The sequence below is a fragment of the Condylostylus longicornis genome, unplaced genomic scaffold (genome assembly GCF_029603195.1).
Source record: "Condylostylus longicornis isolate FDR11 unplaced genomic scaffold, ASM2960319v2 ptg000143l, whole genome shotgun sequence".
In the NCBI taxonomy this organism is placed as follows: Eukaryota; Metazoa; Arthropoda; class Insecta; order Diptera; family Dolichopodidae; genus Condylostylus; species Condylostylus longicornis.
The window spans coordinates 436,870-462,847 of NW_026578111.1; the positions used below are offsets into that span (position 1 = coordinate 436,870).

General features: G+C 32.3%; 2 protein-coding genes across 5 annotated transcripts in view; one reads left to right on the forward strand and one right to left on the reverse strand.

Moving 5' to 3' along the window:
- Positions 1–735: 735 nt before the first annotated feature.
- Positions 736–9,110, reverse strand: LOC129615670 (small subunit processome component 20 homolog). Its single transcript, XM_055530997.1, has 4 exons — positions 8,995–9,110; positions 6,050–8,936; positions 1,242–5,995; positions 736–1,183 (listed from the first exon to the last, which is right to left on the reverse strand). Exons 1-4 carry the CDS (start codon positions 9,028–9,030, stop codon positions 767–769), a joined length of 8,094 nt encoding a protein of 2,697 aa, XP_055386972.1. The 5' UTR covers positions 9,031–9,110; the 3' UTR covers positions 736–766.
- A 2,688-nt stretch (positions 9,111–11,798) lies between these two features.
- LOC129615665 (AP-1 complex subunit sigma-2) overlaps positions 11,799–25,978 on the forward strand; it is a 129,850-nt gene continuing 115,670 nt past the window's right edge. For all 4 annotated transcript variants that reach the window (XM_055530990.1, XM_055530989.1, XM_055530988.1 and 1 more), the window contains exon 1: positions 11,799–11,955. In XM_055530990.1, the coding sequence (XP_055386965.1) occupies positions 11,953–11,955 (3 nt within the window). In that variant the 5' untranslated portion in view covers positions 11,799–11,952. The remainder of the gene's footprint in view (positions 11,956–25,978) is intronic.

A 25,978-nucleotide genomic window follows, 5' to 3' on the forward strand; every position in this document is an offset into this window, starting at 1 on the left:
CACTACTCAACTTACCTTATTGGGAAATACAAAATGTGCATAAAAAATCATACATCCTTCCTCATTAACATTTGAAACCATACTGAAATATGAATTTGAATTTTTTTTTCATTTTTTCTTTCCTCCTACCTTTCTTTCTTTTTCGTGCAATAGAATTTAAATGGGAAGTTTTTTAAAAAATATGTATAATATCCTTAGATTTTTTAAAATATTAAACTCTTTTTTACTTAAAAAAAAGAAAAAAATAATAAAAAATATGACACGATCAGTGGCATTTAAAGAAAAAGCCAGCAACGAAGCCAAAAATTCGTAATATTTCGTAAAAAAAATTTAGTATTGGGACTTGTTAGATATAAAGACATTAAAAAAATAATAAGAAATATGACACGATCAGTGGCATTTAAAAAAAAAACACGAACGAAGCCAAAAATTCGTAATATTTCGTAAAAAAAATTGAGTTTTGGGACTTGTTAGATGTAAAGACATTAGTAATAGGCATGGTAAAATAATTTAACTATTTTTGTGAGAGATTAGCAATGTTTATAAACAAATTTGATTAGCAATATTTGTTTATGATCACAAATATAGCGCAGTTTTCGCTATATAACGCGATATACTGTTTATGAAAAGTCCTAGAATCTGCAAAAGATTCAAGTTAACATAGAATCTATTTTTGGTAGACACATGCATTTCGAATTCTGAAAGTTTCAGAATTCAAGAAAAAGGAAGTTAACGTTTTTCGTAAAATCAATAAATGTACTTTATTCTAAAATAATTCATCATTTTTTCTTTTCCTTTTTTTTCCAGCAACTTTACCTTTAATGACATCTATCTTTCTCTTTTTTGATATTTCTTTTTTTTTTAAAACTGATTTCTTTCGTTTTACTGCTTTTATTGGGTTTAAAACTTTTGCTATTGCGATTTCCTTCTTTCTTAAAGTACGTTTTAGAAGTAACTTCGTCTGAAGTTCAGCCCTCAATTTATCGTAAACTACAGATCCAATTTTTTTACGTAACCTGCTTCCAATTCTGCAAGATTGTTGGTTCAATTCGGGGTGAATATTTTGATCATCTTCAACCATTTCTCTTACTAAGGGTGATAATATACTTACTGCCAATTCTTGTATTATATTTACGTCCAATATGGTTATTAATCCCTCGTAGAAATTAAAAACAAATTTTCGCTACAGAAAAAAAGAAGAAAATTAGGAAAACAGCAATCACATGTATTTCAGTATATACCAAAATAAAACTATGAGGAGCTTTTGAAATTTCAGCTTGAACTATATAGCGCATTCGTCTTAAAAGCCAGTTTAAATTTAATTTACATCTTGTATGACTTTCATTGTAAGTTGCAGTAGTATTTTTTGCATTGCTCATTAATTGGACTGCTTTCAAAATATTAGCAAATATGAGAAATATATTTGTGATTTCCTCAGCCAAAAGCTCACTAGTTTTTCCTGGGACCATTTGAGCACATAAATCAAGTGTCAAGTTTTTAATACTGTTTTCAGGCGTCACGTACAAAAAACTAATATCACTTTCATTAATTTTTGTCTTTTTTGTCAATATATTTGTAACTAACTCGTAATCAATATGAGAAAATATGTGTCTTATAATCTTAACCGCATTCAAACGGACCCATTCATGCTCATACCCCAGAAGGTTTTGACATTCAAATATTAATTTATCAATTGATTCATTCCATTCTGCATGTACGAGAATACTATCAGAAAAAAATTCTAATATCTTGAGTATGCAGTTTTGAATTTGAATCAATTCATGGTCAGTAGCTTTTTCCTTTTCCTTTCGAATGTAAATATTTTTTTCGTCTAGACTGAAACTTTCTCTATTGACAACGCTTTTTTTTGAAATTGACATTATCGCAGAGTGACCTGGTTGTTTAAAGGTATTTGAATTTAAAAATGTTACCAAAATTGGAAACAATATATTTATTCGTGGTAAAAATGAGGTTTTTTCCACCGAAATAAAACGAGAAAGCAATGTAGCAGCCATTTCCCGCACCGCTGGTTTTTTATCATTATTTAAGAACATTAATGTAATGTCAAATAACCGTTGCTTTATATGTTTGTCCACACGGGCTATAAGAATTTCAATACATTCTGCCACTGCAGCTATACAACTCGGCATTTCTTCGTTAACTAAACGTGTCCCCAACTGTAGGTATAAAAATTCGGATTTTTTTAATAGAAAATCGTAAGGTAATTTACGTATTGCCAGATCAATAAACTTAACAGCAGACATCCTTCCTATTGAGGTTTCATAATTCAATTGTATCGCAAAGAATTTTATTATTTTTTCACACTCTTTTTCCTTTGAATATTCAATAAGGTACTGTATCAACAAAGATCTAATTTCATCTTGTAAAAAAATTGATGGAGATATTATAGTTATTTTTGGTAAGTTTTTCATCACATTATGTAATTTTTTGTGTTGAATTTTTCGGAAAACCATAGCTTTAAGTAAGTTAATTGCTGCTGGCTGCCGTTCGGTCTCCAAAATATATCGTTCAATGTAAAATAAAAGCTGCCCAATTTGTGTTGAAGTCATATCAATTTTTGCTACATTTCGTAATAATGCTACAATTGTTTTCAATGCGTTTTTTACCAAACAAAAGCTGTCATCATTTCGTGTGGCCCCACAAGCTGAATATTTATGCAATATTTTAAATATTTGTTCTAAAATGTTATTTATCTCTAAATTACATTTCTCAATTTTGTAATTCTTATTCCAAATTGATGTTAAACATTTCAGTGCCAACGTAGTAACTTTGATGTAATTACTTTTCAGTGAATTATTTAAAATTGGTATAATTGGATTTAAATATGGTTCATAGCTTATGTTAGAAATTTTATTCCGTTTGAGAATTATATTTAACAACTCTAATCCGAATTGTATTAAAACATGCGCGTTAGCTTGCGCGTTATTTTTCACATTTTTGTGAAGCATACTAAAGTTAGAGTTTGGGGACTCAGGGACCAGAAAGCAATCAGAAAAATTTCTTGTAACGTAATTTTTTTCTTTTTCGGTCAACTGTTGGTTCTGAGAACTCGGTAATAATTCTGCTATCTGTTCTGATACTGCGCCATAAATGAAAAATAACATGCTTTCCTTTGATATTAAAGTATTTTCCGCTAAACCAATAATAATTTTTTGGAAACAGACCTCAATTTTTGCGACCGATTTTTGCGATATATTCTGCGCTAAATATTCTTTGAAAGGAATTAGTATATCTAGAAGGCAAGATTCTGGAATATTTCTGGCTGCAATATGTAACGACAAATAGCTTTTTGAACTTGGTTTTGCTTCCGGTGTGTGAGCTGCAATTTTATTAATTTCTTTTTGGTCAATAAATTCAGAAAATATATCATTCAGAATTATTTCTAAAATATCTTGTAAACATAATTCGATATGTGCAGGTTCAAATTTTTCCTTTAAAATATCCAATACGCCATGCAGTGTTACAGACAAAACATGAATTTGAAAACCTCGAGTTAATAAAGTTCGTAATTGTTCAATCAACAATGGTAAATATTTAGATCCTAGAGATAACATGATCTTTTTTAAAATATCTCTAGTTAGCATTCTAACGGACTTTAAAGGCGATTTTAAAAATGTGCAAACCTTCGCGAAAACTCCTGGTAAATTATCTTCTAAATAGTTCTTAGGTAATTTTTGCAAAAGTTTTATTAATGCAAGAGCTATCGGAACTTTATGTATTTCTTCCTCTTCCCTTTCTATACTATATCGTTTCCGATTCAACTTGTGCCTTGAATCATGAATACTTTTTTCATTTATAGAATTATTTAAAGTCGGAATTATTATAGAGGAAATATTGTTCAAAATTCTTTTAGCGGAGGAAGTCTTCAAAATTGTGACACTCGTTGGAAAGCTGGACTTTTTCTCCAAATTTTTATTCTCAACATATTTAAGCTGTGATTGAATCGCCAGAGTTTCCCTGATGAAATCTGCACTCTGCTCTGTATTCTCTTTTGAAATTTTAAGTTGATCTTGATTTTCTGTTGTACAATTATAATTATCTATAATTTTTTCACTATCGCTTGTATTTGATAAATCAAAATGAAATGAATCTAATATTGTTACTACTATTCGAACAGTTTGTTTCTGATGCTCATTTGACGTTCTCAATTTTCGCAAATAATATTTTAGTAACATTTCATATTGTTTCCAAGGTAAAAGTTTGCAAATAATACCGACAGATTCAAGAACAGCATCAATTAAAGCATTTTTATTGGAATATTTTTCGTTTAGTAAATATTTTGACGTCAACGGAAGTAAAAAGTTTGTTAATGTTTTCACATAAAATGGTTCATTTAAATTTTTGGTAATATTAGAAAATCTCTGCCAGGCTTTGATATGTCGCTGACTTTGTAGATGGGAGATATTTACGAAAAAATCAGTTTCTTCATCCTTATAGTCAACTAGATGGCAAAGATTTCTTAAAATGGGATTTAACATGTAACATTCTTTTGCCATTTCCCTTAATATCAAAATTCCTTCATTACGTGCAACATCATTGTTGTCCCGAAGTAAGTTTTTTATAATTTCAAAAAAGACTTCATTTATAATATAGTCCACATCCTCATTTAAATGTTGATTATCTTTTAATAGTTTTGGTACCAATATTTTGAGAAGTTCACTTGAATTTTCCCGTAATCCCACATCGCTGTCATATTTCAAAAAATGAAAACAATTGCATGCTACTATAATACCAAAATCAAGATTAATTTTTCTAGAGTTTAAAATTCCTATTAAACATTTGATCGCTGAAATCCTTTTGCAATAGTCTGGTTGTTCTACCCATCTTTTGTCCCACGCATTTAGTTCATTTATAACTTTAGCTAATTCTATCATATGTGGTAAAGTCGATATGTATTTTTCAGATATTACGCATAGTAATTCGCACAATTGCTTTCTTAAGCCGATTACTTTAGTATCAACAAATAATACGCAAATCTTTTTCAGATAGTCTACGGAATTACTAGAATTTTTTATTAAATTGCATACAGCTGCAATGGTATATTGTTGGGTTTCTTTATTTGCAATTTTTGTTTTTGCGAGCAAAATGGGTAAAAATATTTCGGTTATATTGTTACATATTTCTAAATCTTGTACAAAATACGTTAAACTTGATATTATATTCATATCGCGTTTGTTTACCTTGTTTTTGCACTTTTTTAAACATAAACTGTTTTGAAGACGCCGTAAAATTTGATGTATATGTGGTCTTATAACAGCTGCACCAAAACTATTTACATCAAATTCATCATATTCGTTGTAACATGACAATAATAGTCGTTCAATCATTTCTAAAATTGTTTTTCGTATTATGGGTCGAGCTTTCTCATTCAAAAGTAAATCAATAACAAATTTGAACGCAACTAGGCCTTCTTCACTTTCAATTAGGAAATAGGAGAAATATCGCTTATTTTGTGACCATATACAAAGGAGTTTTAATAGTGGAGTTGGATTATGTATGCTTTCGTAAGCTAATTTTCTTATGCTTGGGCAAATAAATATTTCATTTATTGTTTTTATTTGATTTTCTTCCCAGTCAAAGTTCTTAAAATGCGCAAAAAAATTAGTTATACCTTCCAGAGCTATTATTTTAACGTTCTTATACATAATCAAAAATTTAATGTTTTGAATTTTATCTGAATTTCGTAACACTTTTTCACAGGTATAACCAATATATATCATTATATTAAACATATATGTTAGAAAATCTGTATCCATAAGTCCTATAAAGCTTTTGTATGTTAATGCTATAAGGTTTAGTGTGCTCTTAAATATTTTAGCAGACAAAACGCTTTTTAAGTTAAATTCGACGTCAATATGGGCTACCATATTTTCTAAATCATTCTCAAAAACATTTCCATAATCCTTAAGAAATAATTGTAAAAACCAAAATTTGTCATCCTTCGCAAAATTTGCCAAAAATTGCAAAATTTGGGCTGAAATTTTTTTTAATAATAAAATATTTTTAAATATGACGAATAAATACAAACCTTTTCTCACTTGCTTATTCTTGTTCGTGCCAGCCACCTTTGAATTTATTTTCCCATGCAATATGCGCATTAAAATGTTCACAAATTCCGGACTGAATTTAATTTCTTTTTCCGGACTTTCTGCATTAATTTTGAAAGTTAATATTTCATCCTTAAATTTTTCTTCATCGACAAAATTATAAAGATGGTCTTTATACATTATCAAGTAAGTGTTTTTATATGCCATTAAACAATCTAACGCCAACTTTTGCAGAAGAGTATTTGAGCACATTAATAACTCCAAATAGACTTGATAAAGTTCCTTTTGGCGATGAAGTTGTTTTGGGTTATCTTGATTTTTAAATACATTTAATTTTATTACCAACGTTTGAACTGTATTTTTGAATGTTTTATTGTATTGAGTAAGTTGCTTGACATTTTTTTCCGGCACCTTTAAGCAATCTTTATCATTATTTTTATTGCAAGTTTCTAATAAGTCCCACGTAGTATCTCTTTTTTTTAAAACTTTGTATTCTTGATTAAAAAAATTTAGAAATATCGTAACAATATCCCTATTTTTAATTTCAACGAGTTGTTTATATGTAGGTAATTTTGACCACAGTAAATTACGATAATTTCTGTAATCTACTTTAACTTTATAGTCTATTGCATTTTCGAATATTTGTTGAAGAATTTCTGAAGAGAATGTTTTACCACTAAAAACTACTAATGTTGGATCTGCTATTTCTTCGTTAATAATTTTTGCTGTTGTTTCCAGTTTAGATTTATAAATTTCACAAAATTCCGAAGTTAGCGACAAGCAGTTTACTAGATTTTGGGTTACTTCGAAGATTGGTTCCCACAACAGTTTAAAATTATGATATAATAAACCTAGCAAAAATTTCAAACAGTCCAGAATCACGTATGTTTTGACTAAATGTTTCATGTACACCCCATTAGGAAGCAATTTGTTGATTAATATAATTTTTTCTCTGTATGTATAAATTGTAGTTTCGGTGCATTCAATTTTATAAAAAACTTGGTAGACATCGTTTGTAATAAGATTTTGTGCATTATAAAATTGGTTAAGTGTGTGCGCTGTTAACGATCTAAAATCCATCAATGGAGAAGATAAGTTGTTTGAAATTACCTTATGTATTTTTGTGAATAGATCGTATGTAAGTAACTCTTTACAATTTGAATTACAGTAAACACAAATCAAATTTAGCAATTTTAAGCATGAAATAAATTTTTCTTTTCCACAAAATGTTATAATGGTGTTAATTATGTTCTGTAGTAAAATGTTCTCAATTTTTAAATTTAAATGAAAAAGATTTTCAACAAATACAGCTAGCACAATAGTTTGCTTTTGGATGTTACTATCTAATTCAATTTCGTCAAATGTTTGCAAAATTTTGTTTATTTCGCTTTCTATATAATTTTTAATATCGCTTTGCACTTTTATATTTTCCAAATGTGGCGCAACAATTGAAACCAATAAATATAATTCAACTTTACATTCATCTTCCTTTTTACATTCGACAACGTTTAAAATTCTTCCAGTATTGTTGAGTTTAATAGGATATTTTTTCCAGTCAATGTATTTCCTACCGTCTTCACATAATGGTGCTTTAAATAGAACTACTTTAGTCAAAAATGTCAAACTATGAATATCAAAATTCGATTCAATAAATTTCAAAAAACTCGGAAGCATGAACAGTTCAAATTGTGGATGTGATTTCATATTCCAAATGAAATTCTCATATACAGAACGATATGGAACAGTAAGAATTTTTTTACACATTCTGTTTAGATCAAATTGAGTAATGTTACAATTAGAAAGTAATAAACAACATAATATCTTGTTAAGCTGAGTAAGAACTACTTCACTCGAATTATAGGAATCAAAAATTTGTAATACGACATTAGCAAGTAAATTGGGACTGATTAAATATTCCCCACTTTTATGCTCTATGCATATACCAATTATTTGAATTAATCGAATTATGTTTTCATTTTGTTCATCCGTTGCTAATATTTTTTCGACAACAGTAAAAATTGAATCCCAAATAATTGACATATTACTTGTGTTTACGAAATTCAAAATGTGGTGAACCATTTCTTTGACAATTTCGGTCAATATATCATTTATCGGAGTTATATCACTCAATAAACTTTCAAGTAAAAGCGGAAGAAGTTTCTGTGCGACCGAGTGAAAATCTTTATTGACTCCCCTAATAATCTCGAAGAACAATTTTCCACCGCCTTTAATTATACCTCTGCCTTGCTTTTCAATATTTTTTATAAAAACTTCTAATAGCTTTTTCTGATTTACTACATCTCGAGCAATATATGCAAGACACTCAACAGCAAAATTTCTAATATGATCTGGCCACTGCTCTTCATCAAAAAGTGGAATAACGAGGTGAAATATGAAACTTACATATCTTTTTAGAAACGTCTTAAGAGTCTTAAAAAGGTATGCCAAGCAAATTAAAGTCCACTCTAGTTGCTCTACATTCTGAGTGTTTAATAAGGAAATCAAACAATCGAATATTCTTTGAAAATGTTCTGTGTTACAGAAGTATTCACTTAAATCTTTTGAAAGACTCACTAGTATTTCTAATAGGGGTTGCAAAAATAATGTTGTGGAGGTTGATAGTTTTTCAAGTAAGATGTCTATTATAATATCTTTTTGGTGTAATAGTTGCGGAAGTGATATTACATTATAAAATCTCCTACTGAAATCGCTAAATTCCGCTGTCAAGTTCAAAACTGTCCATTTTCGAATAGTTTGGTGAAAATATGTTTCATTTTCTTGTAGAACATTTTCATTTTCTATACCAATACGATACAATGCAGTTTGTCGAATATCTATTTCACTTATCCTTTCACTGAAGGATTTAAACTAGAAAAATTTAAATTTTAAAATTTTTCAAGATTTATCAATTTGTTAATATACTCACCCGGAACCTGTTCAAATCTTTATTTTTTTCCGTCATAATCTTTCCAAATTTATCTATTTTAAGTATAAATGTTTAGCATTCCAAAGTAAACATGTTTCTTTTTAAACAACACGTGCACTGTAAAAAAGGCTATATTGTTGCACATATACATACATAATAGAATATGTATGCAGTATTGTTAACTTTATTACAATTGTACTATATTTTGGCATTTTGTACTACTATACTACGGCAAAGCCATTTTTACTACTTTTTTCAATACATACATTGGCTTATGAAAATGCCATTATTGTGTTGCTAAAAAAACCACTTGCACAAAAATAAAGAGGCCATAAAATATAAATTTTTTTTTTCTAAAATTAAAAATTATTTTCCAAAAGTTTATAAATTGTTAATGCTTATGGTCGCCCTCTACGCGATATGTGAATTAACAGTAACCAGATCAATTTGACAAAAAAAAACAATCAAAAAACAGAAAAAAAATGTACCTAACGTTGCCAAAATCGAAAATATCAATACGTTACGTAGGCGTATATGTCATTTGGATGACTTGATTTTACATGTACGAAAACAAAAATATTTTTACCCAAGCACTTCCTGCTACGCATCTATATAGCTAGATGCCTTACTATTTGTTTGGTATTAAGGATAACTCCAAATTACTACGCTAAAGCTCTTCATACTAATTTTTTTTAACACAAAATACTACTGAAAAACAAGTTGAAATTAACAACACTCTATGTATGTATATTGAAATCAATAGACGTACGTAACCCAGCATTTACACGTACAAGTTACTTGCAAGAAAGTTGCAATACATACAAAAATTTTACTAACACATTGAAATATTTCTACTTGCTTGTGTACTTGCAGTTCAACTTGCAAAAAATTTTGCTGCCAGTAATTTGAGCAAGTAATTTGACATATTGAGAAATTCACAAAAAAAAATTTGTTGTTTTGATTTTTTTTTTTTTTTTTAATTTAAAATTTTTGAATTTTGTTTTGAAAAAATTAAACTTAGCAAACTTATGGTTTCTAAAATTTATAAACAATTATATATATTGCTAGTTGTTTTCTTCTCAAAGACATTTTCAAAAATTAACTTGCTAAACGCCTACGTTATAATAGCAAGTAATTTGACATTTCGAAAAACTAATTGACAATTAATATTATACAAACTTACTTGCAAGTAACTTGTATGTGCAAATGTTGGGTAATCGAAAACCTAAAATTTCTCACTTTCTCAGAAGCCATGTGGCCTACTATATGGTATTACCGTCTTTAAACGATTCTCGCATTTCAAATTTTGATACTATGTAAATCGAATATCGCAAATTTGCGTATGCGAAAGTAGCAAAAGTAGGACAACAGAATGCTACTTTTGGATGCTTTTCATTCACTTGCCATTTTGTTTACAAATCTTACTGCGAAAGTCTAACCCTCGACGCCCAATGAGAAGAACAACTATAACGACTACATATTTCAAAAACAATTTTGCGGTGTCGTTGAATTAAATGAAATTTCAATTAAGTAGTATTTAGTTTGGCAAGCCGAACTATGTCGAACCGGAATACATTTGGTTGTTAGGCTGTTTGTCAATTTATAAATATTAAATAATCAAAAACGGAAACGACCTTTTTTATAAATGCACGTGTCAAATGAATGTGTTTAAATTAAATAAATATATTAATGAATTTTTAATATGTATATTTGCAAATTAATAAAAATAAGCTGTTAAAACGACTTTTAAGCACTGTGTAACACATAATTTTTATTAAAAATAAATTTTTCATTTTAATTGATTTTAGAAAAGTAGTAAAGTAAACAGATCGTTGAATTTTGTCGTTCCTGTTGAGTGTTGTTTCCCCGACATCTGCTGATTACGGTAAGTGTTACAAAAAATAAAACTAAACAATGTGTTACATTTATTTTGCTTTAATAAATTAAAAAACCCTTGCATATCAAACATTTAAATGTATGTATAATATTAAGGAGGCGATTGCTGTCAATTTTTTAAACAAATATGGTCGAGTAAAGTCAAGAAAATGGAAGCGAAACAAATTTGGTTGTTAGTACAAAATTAGTGCTATTTTTCTTAAACCGGAAAGGATTTGTATTTTATTTTGACCTATAATTATAATTATTAATTACAAAAATTTAGTGAACTGCAGTAAATTTGAAATGCAAGATTTTTTTAATTTAACAAAGCGAAATAAACATAACACTTACATTGTTTAGTTTTTTTTTGTTTAACTTAGATTTTCACAGCGTATACAAAATGGCAAGTGAATGAAAAGTATGCGAAAGTAGCATTCTGTAGTACCATTTTTGCTACTTTCGCATACGCAAATTCGCGATATTCGATTTACATAGTGTTAATATTTTTGCCATAATTTTTTAATAAGTTTTTATAAGATAATATTCTTTCTTTAACACTTATTTTTAAATATTTTAAGATTTTTTATTTGCAAACTGCACTAATTTTTTAAATAAAATAACAAAACTTTTGTTTACTTTATATATAGCAGAGCAAAGAAGAAACTTTCTTGAAGTTTTTGGCTTCACTATTTTTATTTTTCAAGATTCGATTTTTTAGGTAGTGTAAGCGAGATAGAAACAAAGATGCTTTTTCGTTTGGTATTCCTAATTCGTTTTGCGCTACAAATGCTACACATATCAGGAAAAAAATACGAGGAAACCGTCGATGTTTTTTGAAGTATTTGAAGTGACATTCTATCGATATGTCGATGTTAATATTTATGATATATCGGCCGAGCTAATTAGTAGTGCAACTAGTTTTTTTTAAATAGTTCACATTTTCGTGTTGAGTGTTGAGCACAAACTTTGTTGAGTGAATTTAATATTGCATTTATTGAAATATAGACTTTAGATATACATAGATATACCTAAATGTAGATTTCAAATACAAATACGTACATATATTTATTTACTTTTGAAATGGTAAGTTCTGAAATATGTTTTGATGTTTGCTAATTTTGTGTTTTTTTAGTAAAAATTTAAACTTAGTTTAAGTTCATGCAATTTTTATAAAGTTATACGTTATTTAGTTAAAGTTATTGCTCAAATGACAACGAATTTCAAGTGTTGAATGCACATACATACATAGATATAATTTAAACTTAGATTTTACTGAATATTAAAACAAAAAAACTTCAATAATACTACGTAAATATTTGGTCACCATTACTCGCTGTCTCTCAATATAGGACGTAATATGAGCTCAAATGAACTATTCTGTTAACAGATAAATATACATGTATTTCCAAAAAGTTCGAATTACAGATATTTTTTTCTAGGAATTTGTGCAAAACTAAGAAAACTAAATTTTTCATAATTTCATACATAATACTTTTGTACTCATTTAGATCTAATCAAAATTTAAAAACAAAGTTATAGTATCTGAAGGTATGATGTGAAATATGAAAAAGAGAAGAAACTAATACTCTAAATAAAGATAAATTATTAAAAAGAGGACTTTTCTATTTAATAAAACAATTGCAAAGTAAACTTAGTACCGATACAAAAGATCGTCTGGGTCGACGTGAAAAGGACCTAAGGACCTCGGTCCTCGGGAAAGAAAACAAAAACAAAATTTTGTGCTAATTGTGTCCTATGTTTGACACTAAAATACAGCACATTCGGTTAACAAATGTGTTTTGTAATGCTATATAATGTTGTAATAATATCGGTTTGCAGGATTTATTGGAATAAGCTTCTTTTAAATTTTTTTGTTATTTAATAAAAAATTTATAAACTGGAAACAATAAAATATTTAATTTTGTGGCTTCATATTTGAAACTTTAAAAAACATATGACAATTAAAGAACTTTCACAAATAAAAAAGCTGTTAGCTAAAAATTGGCCACTATTAGGATTAATTCAACATATTAGCAATATTATCAACATCTACATTATTCTGATTTTGGTCATAAACATCAAATTATACCTTCTAAATCAGTCAATGGCCATTTTATAACTAAGATAAAAAATAATACGCCTGATAACGAAAACTAATATGAATTTTCGGCTGTCGTCACAAGACTCAATTGATTACTTTTATTTTCCTATACAACTTATATTCCTGAACAACTAATTTAAACAGGGTAAACTTGGTAACGAAAGTCTAAAGAATGAATTTTATTGTTATAAATTATGAGTTATTTTGATTGTAATCAAAACTCTGATGATTGTCTTGAGACATTCAAAGTTTAGTTTATAATTTTATACTAAATTGTCATTTCAGAAATATCCCTACCCTGATTTATTTAATTTTATCAATTTTATGGAACAGAAGTACATATAAGATATAAGGCTGAAGAATGGGGCGATTATGTCCCGCCTAAAAGATCTATTGTAAAGTACCTCCCCCCCTCTCCCCCCTCCCCATCACTTAAAACTAATCCACCAAGCACGTGTTTGCGATAGGTTATTACCTTTGCTTCATGCTCGCAAAGGTGCTCTTAGTTGCCCGAATGTCCTCTTGACTTCTTCGGCATTCTTGAATCTACCAGGCGCTACAGTTGTGTTCCTGGCCATACAAAAGTATGATAAAAATTTTTTTTTTTTTTTATTATATTTCATATTGCAACTAAGAAAGTAATTCCTATCTAGCAATTTCTTTCTGTCTTGAAGTGGGGGTTATGGGCGCATCATCCACCGATGAGTTCCCCGTAACAAAATTTATTTTGATCTAGTCGACGAGTTCAAGTGGTCTGGTCCGTTTTAGGCGTCTTTGCACTTGACCAACATCTAATAGTTGCAGCATCTCGGGATTGTCATGCTGAAGTAATCTTGACTGATGGTGTATGGCGTGTTTTTTAATCTCTTCTTTGACTGTACGTACATTCAGATCTCGATGTAGAGTATCGTTACTTACGTACCATGGCGCATTAGTAATGATTCTGAGGACCTTATTTTGGAAAGTCTGTATAATTTTAATATTGCTGTCTTTGGCGCAGCCCCAGAGCTGTATACCATAAGTCCATATAGGCTTAAGAACCTGGTTGTAGAGCAAGAGTTTATTATGTATGTTAAGCTCAGAATGTCTTCCCAGGAGCCAATACATATTTCTAAGTCTGATATTTAGTTCTGTTTTTTTCTTTTTGACATGTTCCTTCCATTTAAGCTTTGCATCGAGTGTCATACCAAGGTACTTTGCTTCGTTGTCATATGGAACTACTACACCATTAAGTTGGACCCCAACCGGATCGTCCCTCCTGTTGGTATAATTTACATGAACCGATTTGGATTCATTCAGCTGAAATCTCCATTTTTTAGTCCAAGAAGACACTTCGTCTAACGAAACTTGCAGCTTACTTGTGGCCTCAACAACAGTTTTACCTGTTGCCAGAATCGCTGTATCATCTGCGAATGTTGCAAGAAATGTTTCATCATTTTGCGGGATATCTCTAGTGTAAAGAAGGTAGAGAAGAGGTCCAAGAACACTTCCCTGAGGCACACCAGCCTCTAACTTTTTGAAGCTTGAGTATTCCTCCTCAAATTTAACCCTGAACAGCCTGTTCGAAAGGTATGATTTTAATATCTTAGGAAACGGCTCCGGCAGATTTTCTTTTATTTTGAAGTTGAGACCCCCGTGCCAAACTCTGTCGAACGCCTGGGCCACATCTAAAAAGACGGTTGAGCAATACTCTTTTTTTTTCTAAGGCGTTTTCAATGACGTTCGTCAGCCTGTGGACCTGATCAATAGTGGAGTGCCTAGTCCGAAATCCAAACTGGTGATCAGGAATCAAACCTCTGCTCTCGATAACTGGTTTTAGACGATTTAATAACACTCTTTCAAAAAGTTTTGAAATCACTGGTAGAAGGGAAATTGGTCTATATGACTTCATTTCATTGGCCGGTTTGCCAGGTTTAGGTACCATGATGATTTCTGCGACCTTCCACTGGTCTGGCACATGCTTTATTCGTAAAGATGCATTGAACAAGTAAAGCAATTTCTTTACAGCGATTTCAGGTAGTTTTTTTAATACTTCAGCTGTTATCAAATCGTATCCTGGAGCCTTATTATTTTTTAGGTTCTTGATTTCAGCTGTTAATTCGCCCATTTTAATTTTCGGGATTTGAACAGGAGCAATTTGATTTACTGGAGTTAGATTTTCCTCTGATGTTTGTCTGGGTAGTGGCACAAAGGTTTTTTCAAGGAATTCCGCAAAACAATTTGCCTTCTCTGCATCATTTATTATCCAAGAACCATCGTCTTTTCTAATTGGGGGCACTTGATACTTAGGCCTCTTAACATTTTTAACGGCCCTCCACAAAGAGTAGTCGTGTTCCTTGTCAGCAGATAAATTACTCAAGTAGTTGGCTATAGCTGCATTTTTTATCTCTTTTAGCAATTTTTTAAGTTTGTTTCCAAGTTGGTTAACACGGGCTTTGTCCTGTGGAAACCTTGTACCTTGCCATATTTTACGTGCTTTTCTTTTTTCAGCTACGAGATTCCTTACTTCCAATGGATACAATACATTTTTTCCTTTTATTTTGATTTCTGAGGAGCTATCCCAAGCAGCGTTTTGCACATTTGTGATGAATGTGTCGAGTTCATCCTCAAGTTGGTGTTTATTTCTGAGGGGTACGTTTAGCAAAGTGTTATTTTCAAGTATACTCTTAAATAAATCCCAGTTGGTTGTTCTGTTAGTTAATTTGGGTATATCTGGCTTGAGTATCACTGTTTCGGAGACTGTCAAAATAACTGGAGAATGGTCTGAGTTTAAATCGTAACTTTCACTTACATGTATGTAATTTTCGGAGACTCCTCTACTTATGAAAAAGTCCAAAAGGTCTGGAATTCTATTTCTGTCAGTCGGCCAGTATGTAGGCCTCCCCGTAGAATGAAAAATACAACCCATTCCAGCTGCTGCTTCATATAAGGCTTTACCTTTAGGAGTGGTGAGTCTAGATCCCCAGAATGTGTTTTTAGCATTGAAATCGCCGCCGACCAGAAAATCTTCACCCATACAATCCAGCATTGATTTGTAATCCTCCATTTTCAAATTGTACCTTGGAGGACAGTAGATGGAGGAAATCATTAGATTTTTATTTTTAATATTAATTTTGACCGAAGCCACTTGCATTGTTTGTTTTTCGATATTTACTTGTCTTTGATGCTTAATATTGCTTTTAACAAAGATTGTCGAGCCACCTTTAGCTCTATTATCTGGATGAACAGCGTTATAGCACATATAACCACTTATTTCTAAGTGAGTTTCTTTGGTAAAGTGGGTTTCTGTAACCAAACAAGCGTCAATTTTTTCTCTGTTGAGAAAGAGCTCAAGCTCTTGGGTATGTTGCAGAAGACCATCGGCATTCCAAGTCATAATTCTTAGGGTTTGCGTCATCTTTTAATTAATCTCGAGTTTATTTTATTTTCTAATCTATCTAATCTATCATTAAAATGTTTTTCAGCTACTTTTTGGTCGTCAAGTCTTTTTAGTATCAATTCTAAAATTTCTTCTGTTGTAGATCTTGAAACCATTTGGGCATAGGTCTTTTTGGTCGAGTTGGTTTTGGCAGTTGCTTTTTTCTCAATTATTTGAGGTATCACAGGTACATTCATATTCTTTGGCTTAGCTTGGGATATTGGAGGAGCCCCCGAAGAAGCTTTAGATTTTTGTCTTGCATTTAGGGCCAAGTTTCTTCTACGCTGGAGTTCCTTAGCAACTTCACATCCCCTATAGTTGGCAGGATGCGCCCCATTACAGTTGGAACATTTTGGTGGAGTATTGCGGCTCTTGTTGCATGCAGAGGTAAGATGATTTGCACCACATTTTACGCATCTGGGAGATTTTTTGCAGTAGGATTTGGTGTGATTGAATTCCTGGCATCTTGTACACTGTGGTATAACTTTTGTATTTTTCCTTATTGGTTCAATTTTGACTCTTAGGTTAAGGATCGATTTGATGTTATATATTTTTTGAGTGTCCTGATTTTTATCGAATGTTAGCATGAACAAAGACAGCTTTTTATTGTGGACGACTACTTCTCCCCTTTCATTTTCTGACCTGTCCTTTTTCATTATATTGGTTGCATCTTTGACTTCGAAACCTTGGTGTAGAAGATCATTGATGATATCATTTTTTTCGCACGACCAATGTAATCCCCTGGCCATAACTTTGATCGGTCTGTCATTTTTATCTTCATATGAAAACCATTGAATCTTATCTTCTTCTAGCTTTTTAACTAAAGTGCGATAACTTGAAGGGCTTTCGGTGTTAACCTTGAATACATTGTTACCCAATGTAGTTATTTTGTAATTTGTGATGACAGCGTTTAGTAATTTGCACAGCTTGGGGTAATCGGTAATCCCCACAATATTAACGGGAGGTGGTCTGTGCACGTAAGTTTCCTTAATCTCGGCCGGTAGGTCTATGTTATTGTCAGTGTTCCGGGTATTCAATTGTAAGCTGGACATGGTTGGTTCATTATTTGCAGCTGGTTGCTGGACAGTATTCACTTCAGGTGACGACTTTGTTTTTCTCTTTTTACAAGGTCTTTTCTCTCTATGACTGGTCACAGGTTCCATTTCCGTGTCATATCCGGTAAGATCAGACAGCTCACTTGAGCCCACTGCTGCTCTTGAAACGACTGAAGGTTGTCCGCCCCTCGCTTCTTTGATTTGAGTTTTTAAGGCCTCGTTTTCAGACTTAATTTCGTTTATTTCTTTTCTCACGGTTAGAAGAATTTCTTCCATTGATATTATTTTTTGACGAAGCTTTTCATTTTCCTCTTCAAGAAGAGTGCTGGACCTTTCTGAAATGTCTTGGTACAGATTTGAAAGTGAAGAGCTTGTTGCGTTGGCCTTCTTTTCCACATTGTTGGCCAAGTCCGCACGCCTGCACCTTGTTGAGGGTGTATCATGCGATAATTTTTTAGGTGGAGTCCTTGGTGTTAATTTGCTCCTGCTGGAAATATTTGAAGAAAGCAATGTTTGGCCCCCCCCAGAATCCATGGGACCGACCTCCGAAGAGGGTGGATTTTCCAGATCAACTGGTCTGCCACCTGGGGTAATAAATCCTTTTGTTTTCGACATTGCATATTGTTTTTCTTTTTTTCTAAAGATGTAGAATTTGGATGCACATTTATAAAGCGAGCCGCTTGCTGCAAGACAGACGCCCGCCCGGAGCCGCCAATTATTGGAACAGACGCTCCAAATTAAGCTTTGATATTATCTCCACTTAACCGCCAATCTCGTCTGCTAGCCGACCCGAACTACACCATCTGGGTTGGAACCAGATCTTTCATTGGGGTTGCTCAGCGTAACAGGAGGGACCACTTGTAGGTGAGATGTGGCGTTGAGTAGTTTAAGCTAGGCTGCGGTAACAGGAAACCCGACAGCTATATTGCGCAATACTACCCCATTCCCCCCCCTAATGATAAAAATTAGAAAATAAAAGGTGAAATAAAATTTTACCAAACACTTTTTTCTGGTTTCTGAAGCAAAGTAGAGTGTTATTTTTATTGAATTTTTGGAATTCGATTTTTTTTTATCCAAAACAATTTTTTATTTTGTATTGTTTATGTATATGTGTGCGATTAGCGTTCATAAGGTGGCAAATAATTTAAGAGATGATTCTTTGATCAATTTTCAGCAGAAATTTGTACAGGGGAGGGGACAGCAGATATACTCGTTTTCGAGCTACAGCCTGTGGAAAGCAAAAGATATCGGACTTTTGCTGAATATAGACAAATGCTTATAACTTCGGAATCATACAACATATGTTTATCATTGGGAGCCCGTTTTACAGAATCGTTCTTTATTTGTGGTCTTCTAGTGAATTTGATTTGAGCCACAGTTTTCGGAGTCATCTCGTCAAAGTCAGAATTTTTTATTTTTTTTTTAAGTTTTTTTTTTACAAAACTCAAAATTTTTCGAAAATTTTTGTTATTATTATTATTATTTTCTTTTTGATGCGCTACGATGAGTTCTAAAAGGTAACCCATATAGCATTTTTCTCTATCGAGTTCCTTGATACAATTTTTGACCCACCTCGTCTTCCCCAGAATGTCGCAAACCAAGCTTCCCGCATTATGTGGAGGTACAGCGGTGGCAAGCCAATCATAACCTCCAACGCAGCGGTAGGAACCGTATGCCTCAGGTTTGCTAACGAAACTTTTACCGCCGATGACCTTCTTTATATAGTTATTCTAGGGGAGATAAAGTATCCTGCAGTATCCAACTAATCTGTCTACTCGTCATCGCATGAATCTCATGTTTGTGTAACGATTCGCAGATGATCGGTTAAGGTGTTATCTAATGCACCCTCAGTGTCAAAGAAGCAGCTAACTGCCATCTCTTGCACAACCAGTGTTTTATAGAAGTCTCCCACTAGGCCCTGCAGGGCGAACCTATTTGACTTTCCCGATTGATAGGCATCAGGAATAACCGTTGTCCGTGCCTCTCTGGCTAGCAGAGTGCCCTAATGTGGTAATAAAAAAATCGCCAATTTCGCCAAAAAATAGAATTTGGTCAAACCAATGGTTTGTATCGTGGTACATTTCTCTTCAACAAGTGAAAATACTGCTGCTAAAAACAATTCAGCGTTTGAACAATCTAGCGTAAAGTTATTGTCATTCACATACACATATATTACGAGGTGTTAACATAATTCTTGATTTTAATGGTTAATTGCGTAAGTTAAGAAAATAACTATATTTTTTAATGACATGGCAATTGTCGTTAGCTTTCTTAATTTATATAAATTTGGAAAAGCTAGCAGTTTTGGAGATACATACAAGGAGGTGGAGGTAAGAAAAAGATTTTCTAACGAAATGAACTAGTTATTAGTGTCTAAAAGCTGCTTAAACTTAATACCCCCCTACAGCCGGCGGTCTAGAAGAAAAGCGATATCATAAATTAGGAAAAACGGATTTTAGGTAATCAAAAAATGGCATTTTTAGGTTTTTGAGGGGCTATAACTTTCAGAGGAAGGGAAATAGGTAAAAATTTTCTTCTACGGAATTAAGTTTCTAGTAAAGATCAATGTATGTTTAAAATTTCAACTTTCTATCTTCATGGATGTACGGCTCCCAAGGCAACTAAGCCTCTGTTGTTCGTTGTCTATACTAAATATGGTGTCCCAATTCTTGATACGATAGCTCATATGTCCGTGTGAAAATAAAAAAATGTATATATTTATGAATAATATATGTGTATTTATAAATGTCTTTCTACTTAAATTTCTAAACTTATATATAATGTGCGATGATTACACTTTCAGTTTCATAGAAGTTACATGTATTTTGTTGTTGTAAAAAGAATGAACAAACTGAAGAAGGATTTTCAAAGTTCTTTAACTTTTTCGCCTTTTTTAAAATTGTTTAATTAAAACTGATAGTGATTACCTTTCACGTTTTTAGCACTGAGACACTGACTTGAAAACGGAGTGTGTATTCAACGCCACTGGTAATGAAAAACAAATGGCATAAACATGATAAAATTGATGTGAAAAACAAAATATTTTGGTTGATATTTATTTTACAATAACAAGATCTAACCCTTGTCCGTGCCTCTCTGGCACGTCTGTCAACAAATATGTGAAATGCACAAAAATTTATGGTTATTTGCATGACTTATTTTTTACCCATTCGTTGATGTTTACAGTTACGTTTGACGGAATAACTTGTAGCCCAAAAATCCTAATTTGTGAATTTTTGTAGCCCAATTTGTCGCGAGCTACTTTTTTAAAATTCTTTGGATGAATTTTTAGAAAATGTATTGGCGAAAAGTAACCCAATCCGGGCACTTTACTGGTTAGATCAATATCCGTCATCGTCCTGACAGGTGTAGACATGGAATTATTCAGAATAAAATACTTTTTTTTATTTTTTGCTAATATATCACAACATCGGGAGTATCGATGGGCAATCCACTTTCACCATTTATCGCAGAATTATTTATGTCCAAATTGGAAAAAAGAATGGAGAATGTTGATGACGTCTTCGCGATAGTGGACAAGGAAGAACTGGAGAATATAAACAGATGCATCAACAAATTACATAGAAACATCGAATTTACATTCGAAATTGAGGAAAATGGAGTGTTACCTTTTTTGGTCATACTGGTGAAAATAAAATCTGAAAAAATTGGATTCAAGATATATAGGAAGAAAACAATAACACAAAGATGCATTCCAAAGGATTCGTACCATTCAATGAAACATAAAATGGCGGCGTTTAACTCTATGATCCATAGAATGCTAACCACATCGATGGACAGACACGACTATAAATCAGAAGTAAACTTCATTTTGGACACGGCTGTGAAGAACGGTTATTCTACTGAACGTATTAACAAACTCATTAGGAAGAAAAAACGAAAAATTGAGCAGGAGAATATGAGCACATTGTTTAAACAGAACAAGATATCGGAAGAAGAAAGAACAAGATGGGCATCTTTAAGTTATGATCGCCTGTTGGACCCTTAACCTGATCCTTTACTATGTAAGGCTCTTACATAAGGGCGACGTTGAGGTGATCCTTCATAAATCTATGAGCCATATGATTTTTTCCGGCTCTTGTCCATGAGCTTTGGCCCTTTAAACAAAGGCTCTACATGGGATCTTTTCCTGTTTTTGGCCTTCTTAACTTGAGTTCCGGTGAACATTTTTTCTGACGGTTCACTCTCCTTTTTAGTCGCCACAGCACTCCCTTTTGACGTGGGGACTCCATATTCTTCAGCAGCAGGGCTTAGGCCTTTTGGTTCCGCTGAAGAGCTTGTCACCGTTGGCGGTGGTTTTGTCAGCTCCTTCGAGCCTGATCTGACGCCAGCGCACTGAAGTGATTTTCTCCCATTTACTCTAACGATTATTCACAAAAAATTAGAAAAAAGACAGGACTCCGCTTTCCATAGACCTTTCAACCGGCACCCCTCGTTCATCCATTTGGATCCCTCTCCAAGTGCTCACCTTGAGGCTCGGATTTTGTTTCATGTTTGAAGGTTATCTCACCTTTTGGGCAGTAGATAACAAAGATGTGCTGTCTGGCAATATTTTGAACATTAGTTACAAAAGTCCCAAGGTTTAATCTTACTGCAGAAACTGGTAATAAAATTCCTAATATCCCGGTGGCTGCATGTGACACATATCTATCCGTTCCTTTTCGAGGACGCAGTAAACTGGGGATGCGAGTCGGCAACTTTGACCATTTCGTCCATGATGGCTACTTTTATTTTGATGATTTTTATTTATCGAATTTTTTGAAGGTCCTGCACCAGGAGCGTTACTCTGTGACCTTTTCCTCTTTTGGGGATGGTTGGTTGTAATAACCGTCTGCCAGGTCTTCTGCTTTTCAAGCCTTTTCCTTTCGTATTCGCCGGCTTCTTTTGGGTTCATGCCATCCCAAATGTATGCCGCAATATATGTTTTGGAGGCACCAAAGGAAAGAAGGTTCCCCTGATCTTCAATTTCTTCAGCTCCTCCTCTGCTTCCTGAATGAGAGGTCCCATTTGATCCTGCTCTTCCAATTCCATACGAGAGGATTCGCCGCGAACATGGTCACGACACGAATATAAATTTGGTCATTTCAGTCATCTTTCTACATTTCTGCCACCACCGGGACCCACCGCGTGGGGGTAAGAGTGGAAGTGCCAAATTTGGCTATACAAGAAACAAAGCTAAAAGAACGACATTAGAACGATAAGAACTAAGAATTGAAAATTAGAATTTATATTATGATTAAAAATAAATTGTTTTAGTAATGTGTGTTTTTTTTATACAATGAAGTTGTTATAAAAGCTAATATTTTGTTTATTGAAACTAAATTTTTGGGAAACTCCAAAGATTTAGTAAAGTGAAATAATAAAACTAAAACTTATTTGAATAACTTGAATAAAAAATTTTATTAAAAAAAAATGAAACTTGTTTAAATTAAAAAAAAAAAAAATATTTTATTTGGATATGATTTTGCATTTCTAAATAATCGCATTTACGAGTATTATCGTATTTTGCATTTGCTGTGCACCTTCATAATCCTCGTTTTTGGCCATATTTGCATCATCGATTGTCTCGTTATTTACAAAATTTTCAACGTTTTGTTGCAGACGTGTGTTATGCACTGCGCAACGTACGTTTACAATTTCAGAAGCTTTGTCGGGATTGTAAAGCAGTTGCTTGGCGCCTAATATAAAGCGAAATACATACATTTTTCATCTCTGCAATTGTTTGCTTTATAGTAGCTTGAGTTTGTGAATGGGTGTTGGTATATATATTTATCTTCCAGATTCCCTCCCACTAGCTGACCGCAAAGGAACCATCATAGATAGCTTTAAAGAAAACCACAATCACCTATAAGTAAAAGTCATTTTTTAATAATTTAATTTATCTTCTATAATTAAAAACTTATTCTTATATACATAGTATGTTATTCTTATAAACTCATTCTTATATACGTATGTATGTATTCTTAAATACGTATTATACATGTAATTTCAAGGATGTTTCTTTGATCAATGTCCAGCAAAAACATTTTATGGGTAGGGAGGGGTTCAGTTTTCGAGCTACAGCCTGTTGGAAACAAGAGGTACCGGACTTTTCCTGCATATAAATAAGTGCTTATAACTTCAGAACCATTTATCATACATAGTTAGAAATTTTTGACATGACAAAATTACTAGTTTAAATAATTTTTATACAGGTTGCAAAATATTTATCAAAAATATTTTTCAACCTGTATAAAAATTACTAATGTCTTACTAGTAAAACTTAATACATACTATATTTAAAATTTTTGATTTCTTGCAGATAGTAAAAGATCTTGAATTTTTTATATTAAATAAAATACAAAACTACTTGGAAATTTTACTTTTATTACCAAATGAGAAATTAATGCCATATATACATATGTATTTATCGGGCCACCAAATGGAAATTATTATGTTTTGAATTGAAAAAAATTACCAAATCAATTTTCAATGTTTTCGAAGTATGCCGATTGAAATATTTTTTTATTTTTTTTTATGAAATTTTTGAGTATTCTTTGTGACTCTCACTTTGTTTAGTATGATAAAAGCCGTCTAGATTATAATTATTTTTTGCTTTTTTTCAATTTCTTTTTAAATTCTATTTCTTATTAAAAAATTTTACTACATTAGGAAGAAAAAATTGGATTTTTTTTTTTTAAATTAAAAAAAAAAATCGTAAAGCAAAAGAGGACCAGTAAAAAACGAAAAGCGGAATCATCCCCGGAAGTGGTTCAGGTGACGATCAACGCTGAGAAAGCGGATGTTCGTGATTCTAAAAGTCGAGGCGATGTCACGAAAAACTCTAGGCCGCCTCCAGTAGTCATAAGTAATGTGGTTGGCTATAATCAAATAGAGTCAACATTGAAAAATAAGGACATAAATTATAAGGTTAAAACGATGAATAACAATCAATTTAAGCTTATTGTAAATTCAGAAATGGACTACATGAATCTTACTAGAGCCATGAATGGATCTGGACTAGAATGGCATACATATGAAAACAAGCAGACCAGACCAATACAAGTCATGGTAAGAGATCTTCACCCCAGTTGTAAACTGGAAGATATAAAGGAAGACCTAAGCTCTAGGGGTTACAAGATCTTAGATGTAACCAATAAAATTAAAAAAATAAAAGAAAATGGGAAAACATTATGGTGCATTTATCACATTATGCAAAAAATACTAAAATACCGAATACCAAAAGACCTGGTAAATGATGGCACGAGGTAATCTTAAAATAGCAACATGGAATTGCAATGGTATTGCAAATAAAAAGGACATGCTTGAAGTTTTTCTGCATACACACAATATAGACGTGTGCCTCGTAACTGAAACACATATGACCTTTAGAAGCAGGATTCGGTTTCCAGGTTATAGAATTTACAACTCGAACCATCCTGGAAATATAGCGAAGGGCGGAACGGCGATAATAATAAAAGAAAATGTGGTGCATTCCGATCTGTACCAGATGCAAACCGAGGGAATGCAAATGACAGCGGTTCAGATCACTTCGACTAAGCAAAAATTTAGAATGGCTGCATTATATTGTCACCCCAGATTTAAAATTACGACAGAAATGTTTCAAGACGTTCTGACAGACCTAGGCGATAGATTCACATTGGGGGGTGACTTTAACGCCAAGCACACTGATTAGGGTTCAAGGGATACTTCAACTAGAGGAAGAGAACTTAGGGCAACAATTGGCGGCACGGGGTGTCTTTTTCAAAATTTCATCAAGGTTGTTATGAAATTAGTTTAGTTGATGTTTGGGGGACGACCTGGCAAAGCATGTCATCCGCAACTGGTTTTGGCATCGGCCACCAGCTACTTCAGTGTGCATCTAGCTGTGTCCCGGAGCTTCAGCCTGGGGTGGGTTAATTAGAAGTAGCCGGTTACCACCAATGGCTACGAAGCATAAACAGAAAAAAAAATTATGCACACGTTGAAACAAAATAAAAAAATAAATGCGATTGGAAAAAAAATAGTGAGGTTGGATTCAACTGGAACACCTTGTAGTGAACCAGAACGTGAAGTGCTGGAATAGGGTGCACCACACGGTACACCACTGTGCTGACAGGGTGACGAATCACCACTGTCCCGAGCCCTACCATTCCATGAGTCCCAGATGTTGTTGGGACTCCCAACTTTGCTCGAAAAACCCCTAAATTTTGAACACCCTAAAGGAGAAAGGAATTACTACTCCATCATCATTGTATTGAATTTTATATACAATTTGTAAATTCGATGGTCATTGATATTATTACAAAAAAAAAACACTTTTGAATATACATATACATATATTTTGAATTCTATTCCATTTCAATTTCAAATTCAATTTTTTTTTTTTTTTTTTTTGCATAAAACTCACGTTAAAAATTGCAATTTAATTTTTTTTTTTTAAAATATCGTTACAAAAAAATTTTTGTTGTTATTTTACAAATTTTCTTAAAATTTGTTAATTTTTACATTTTTAGTTGCAGAAAAATCTTA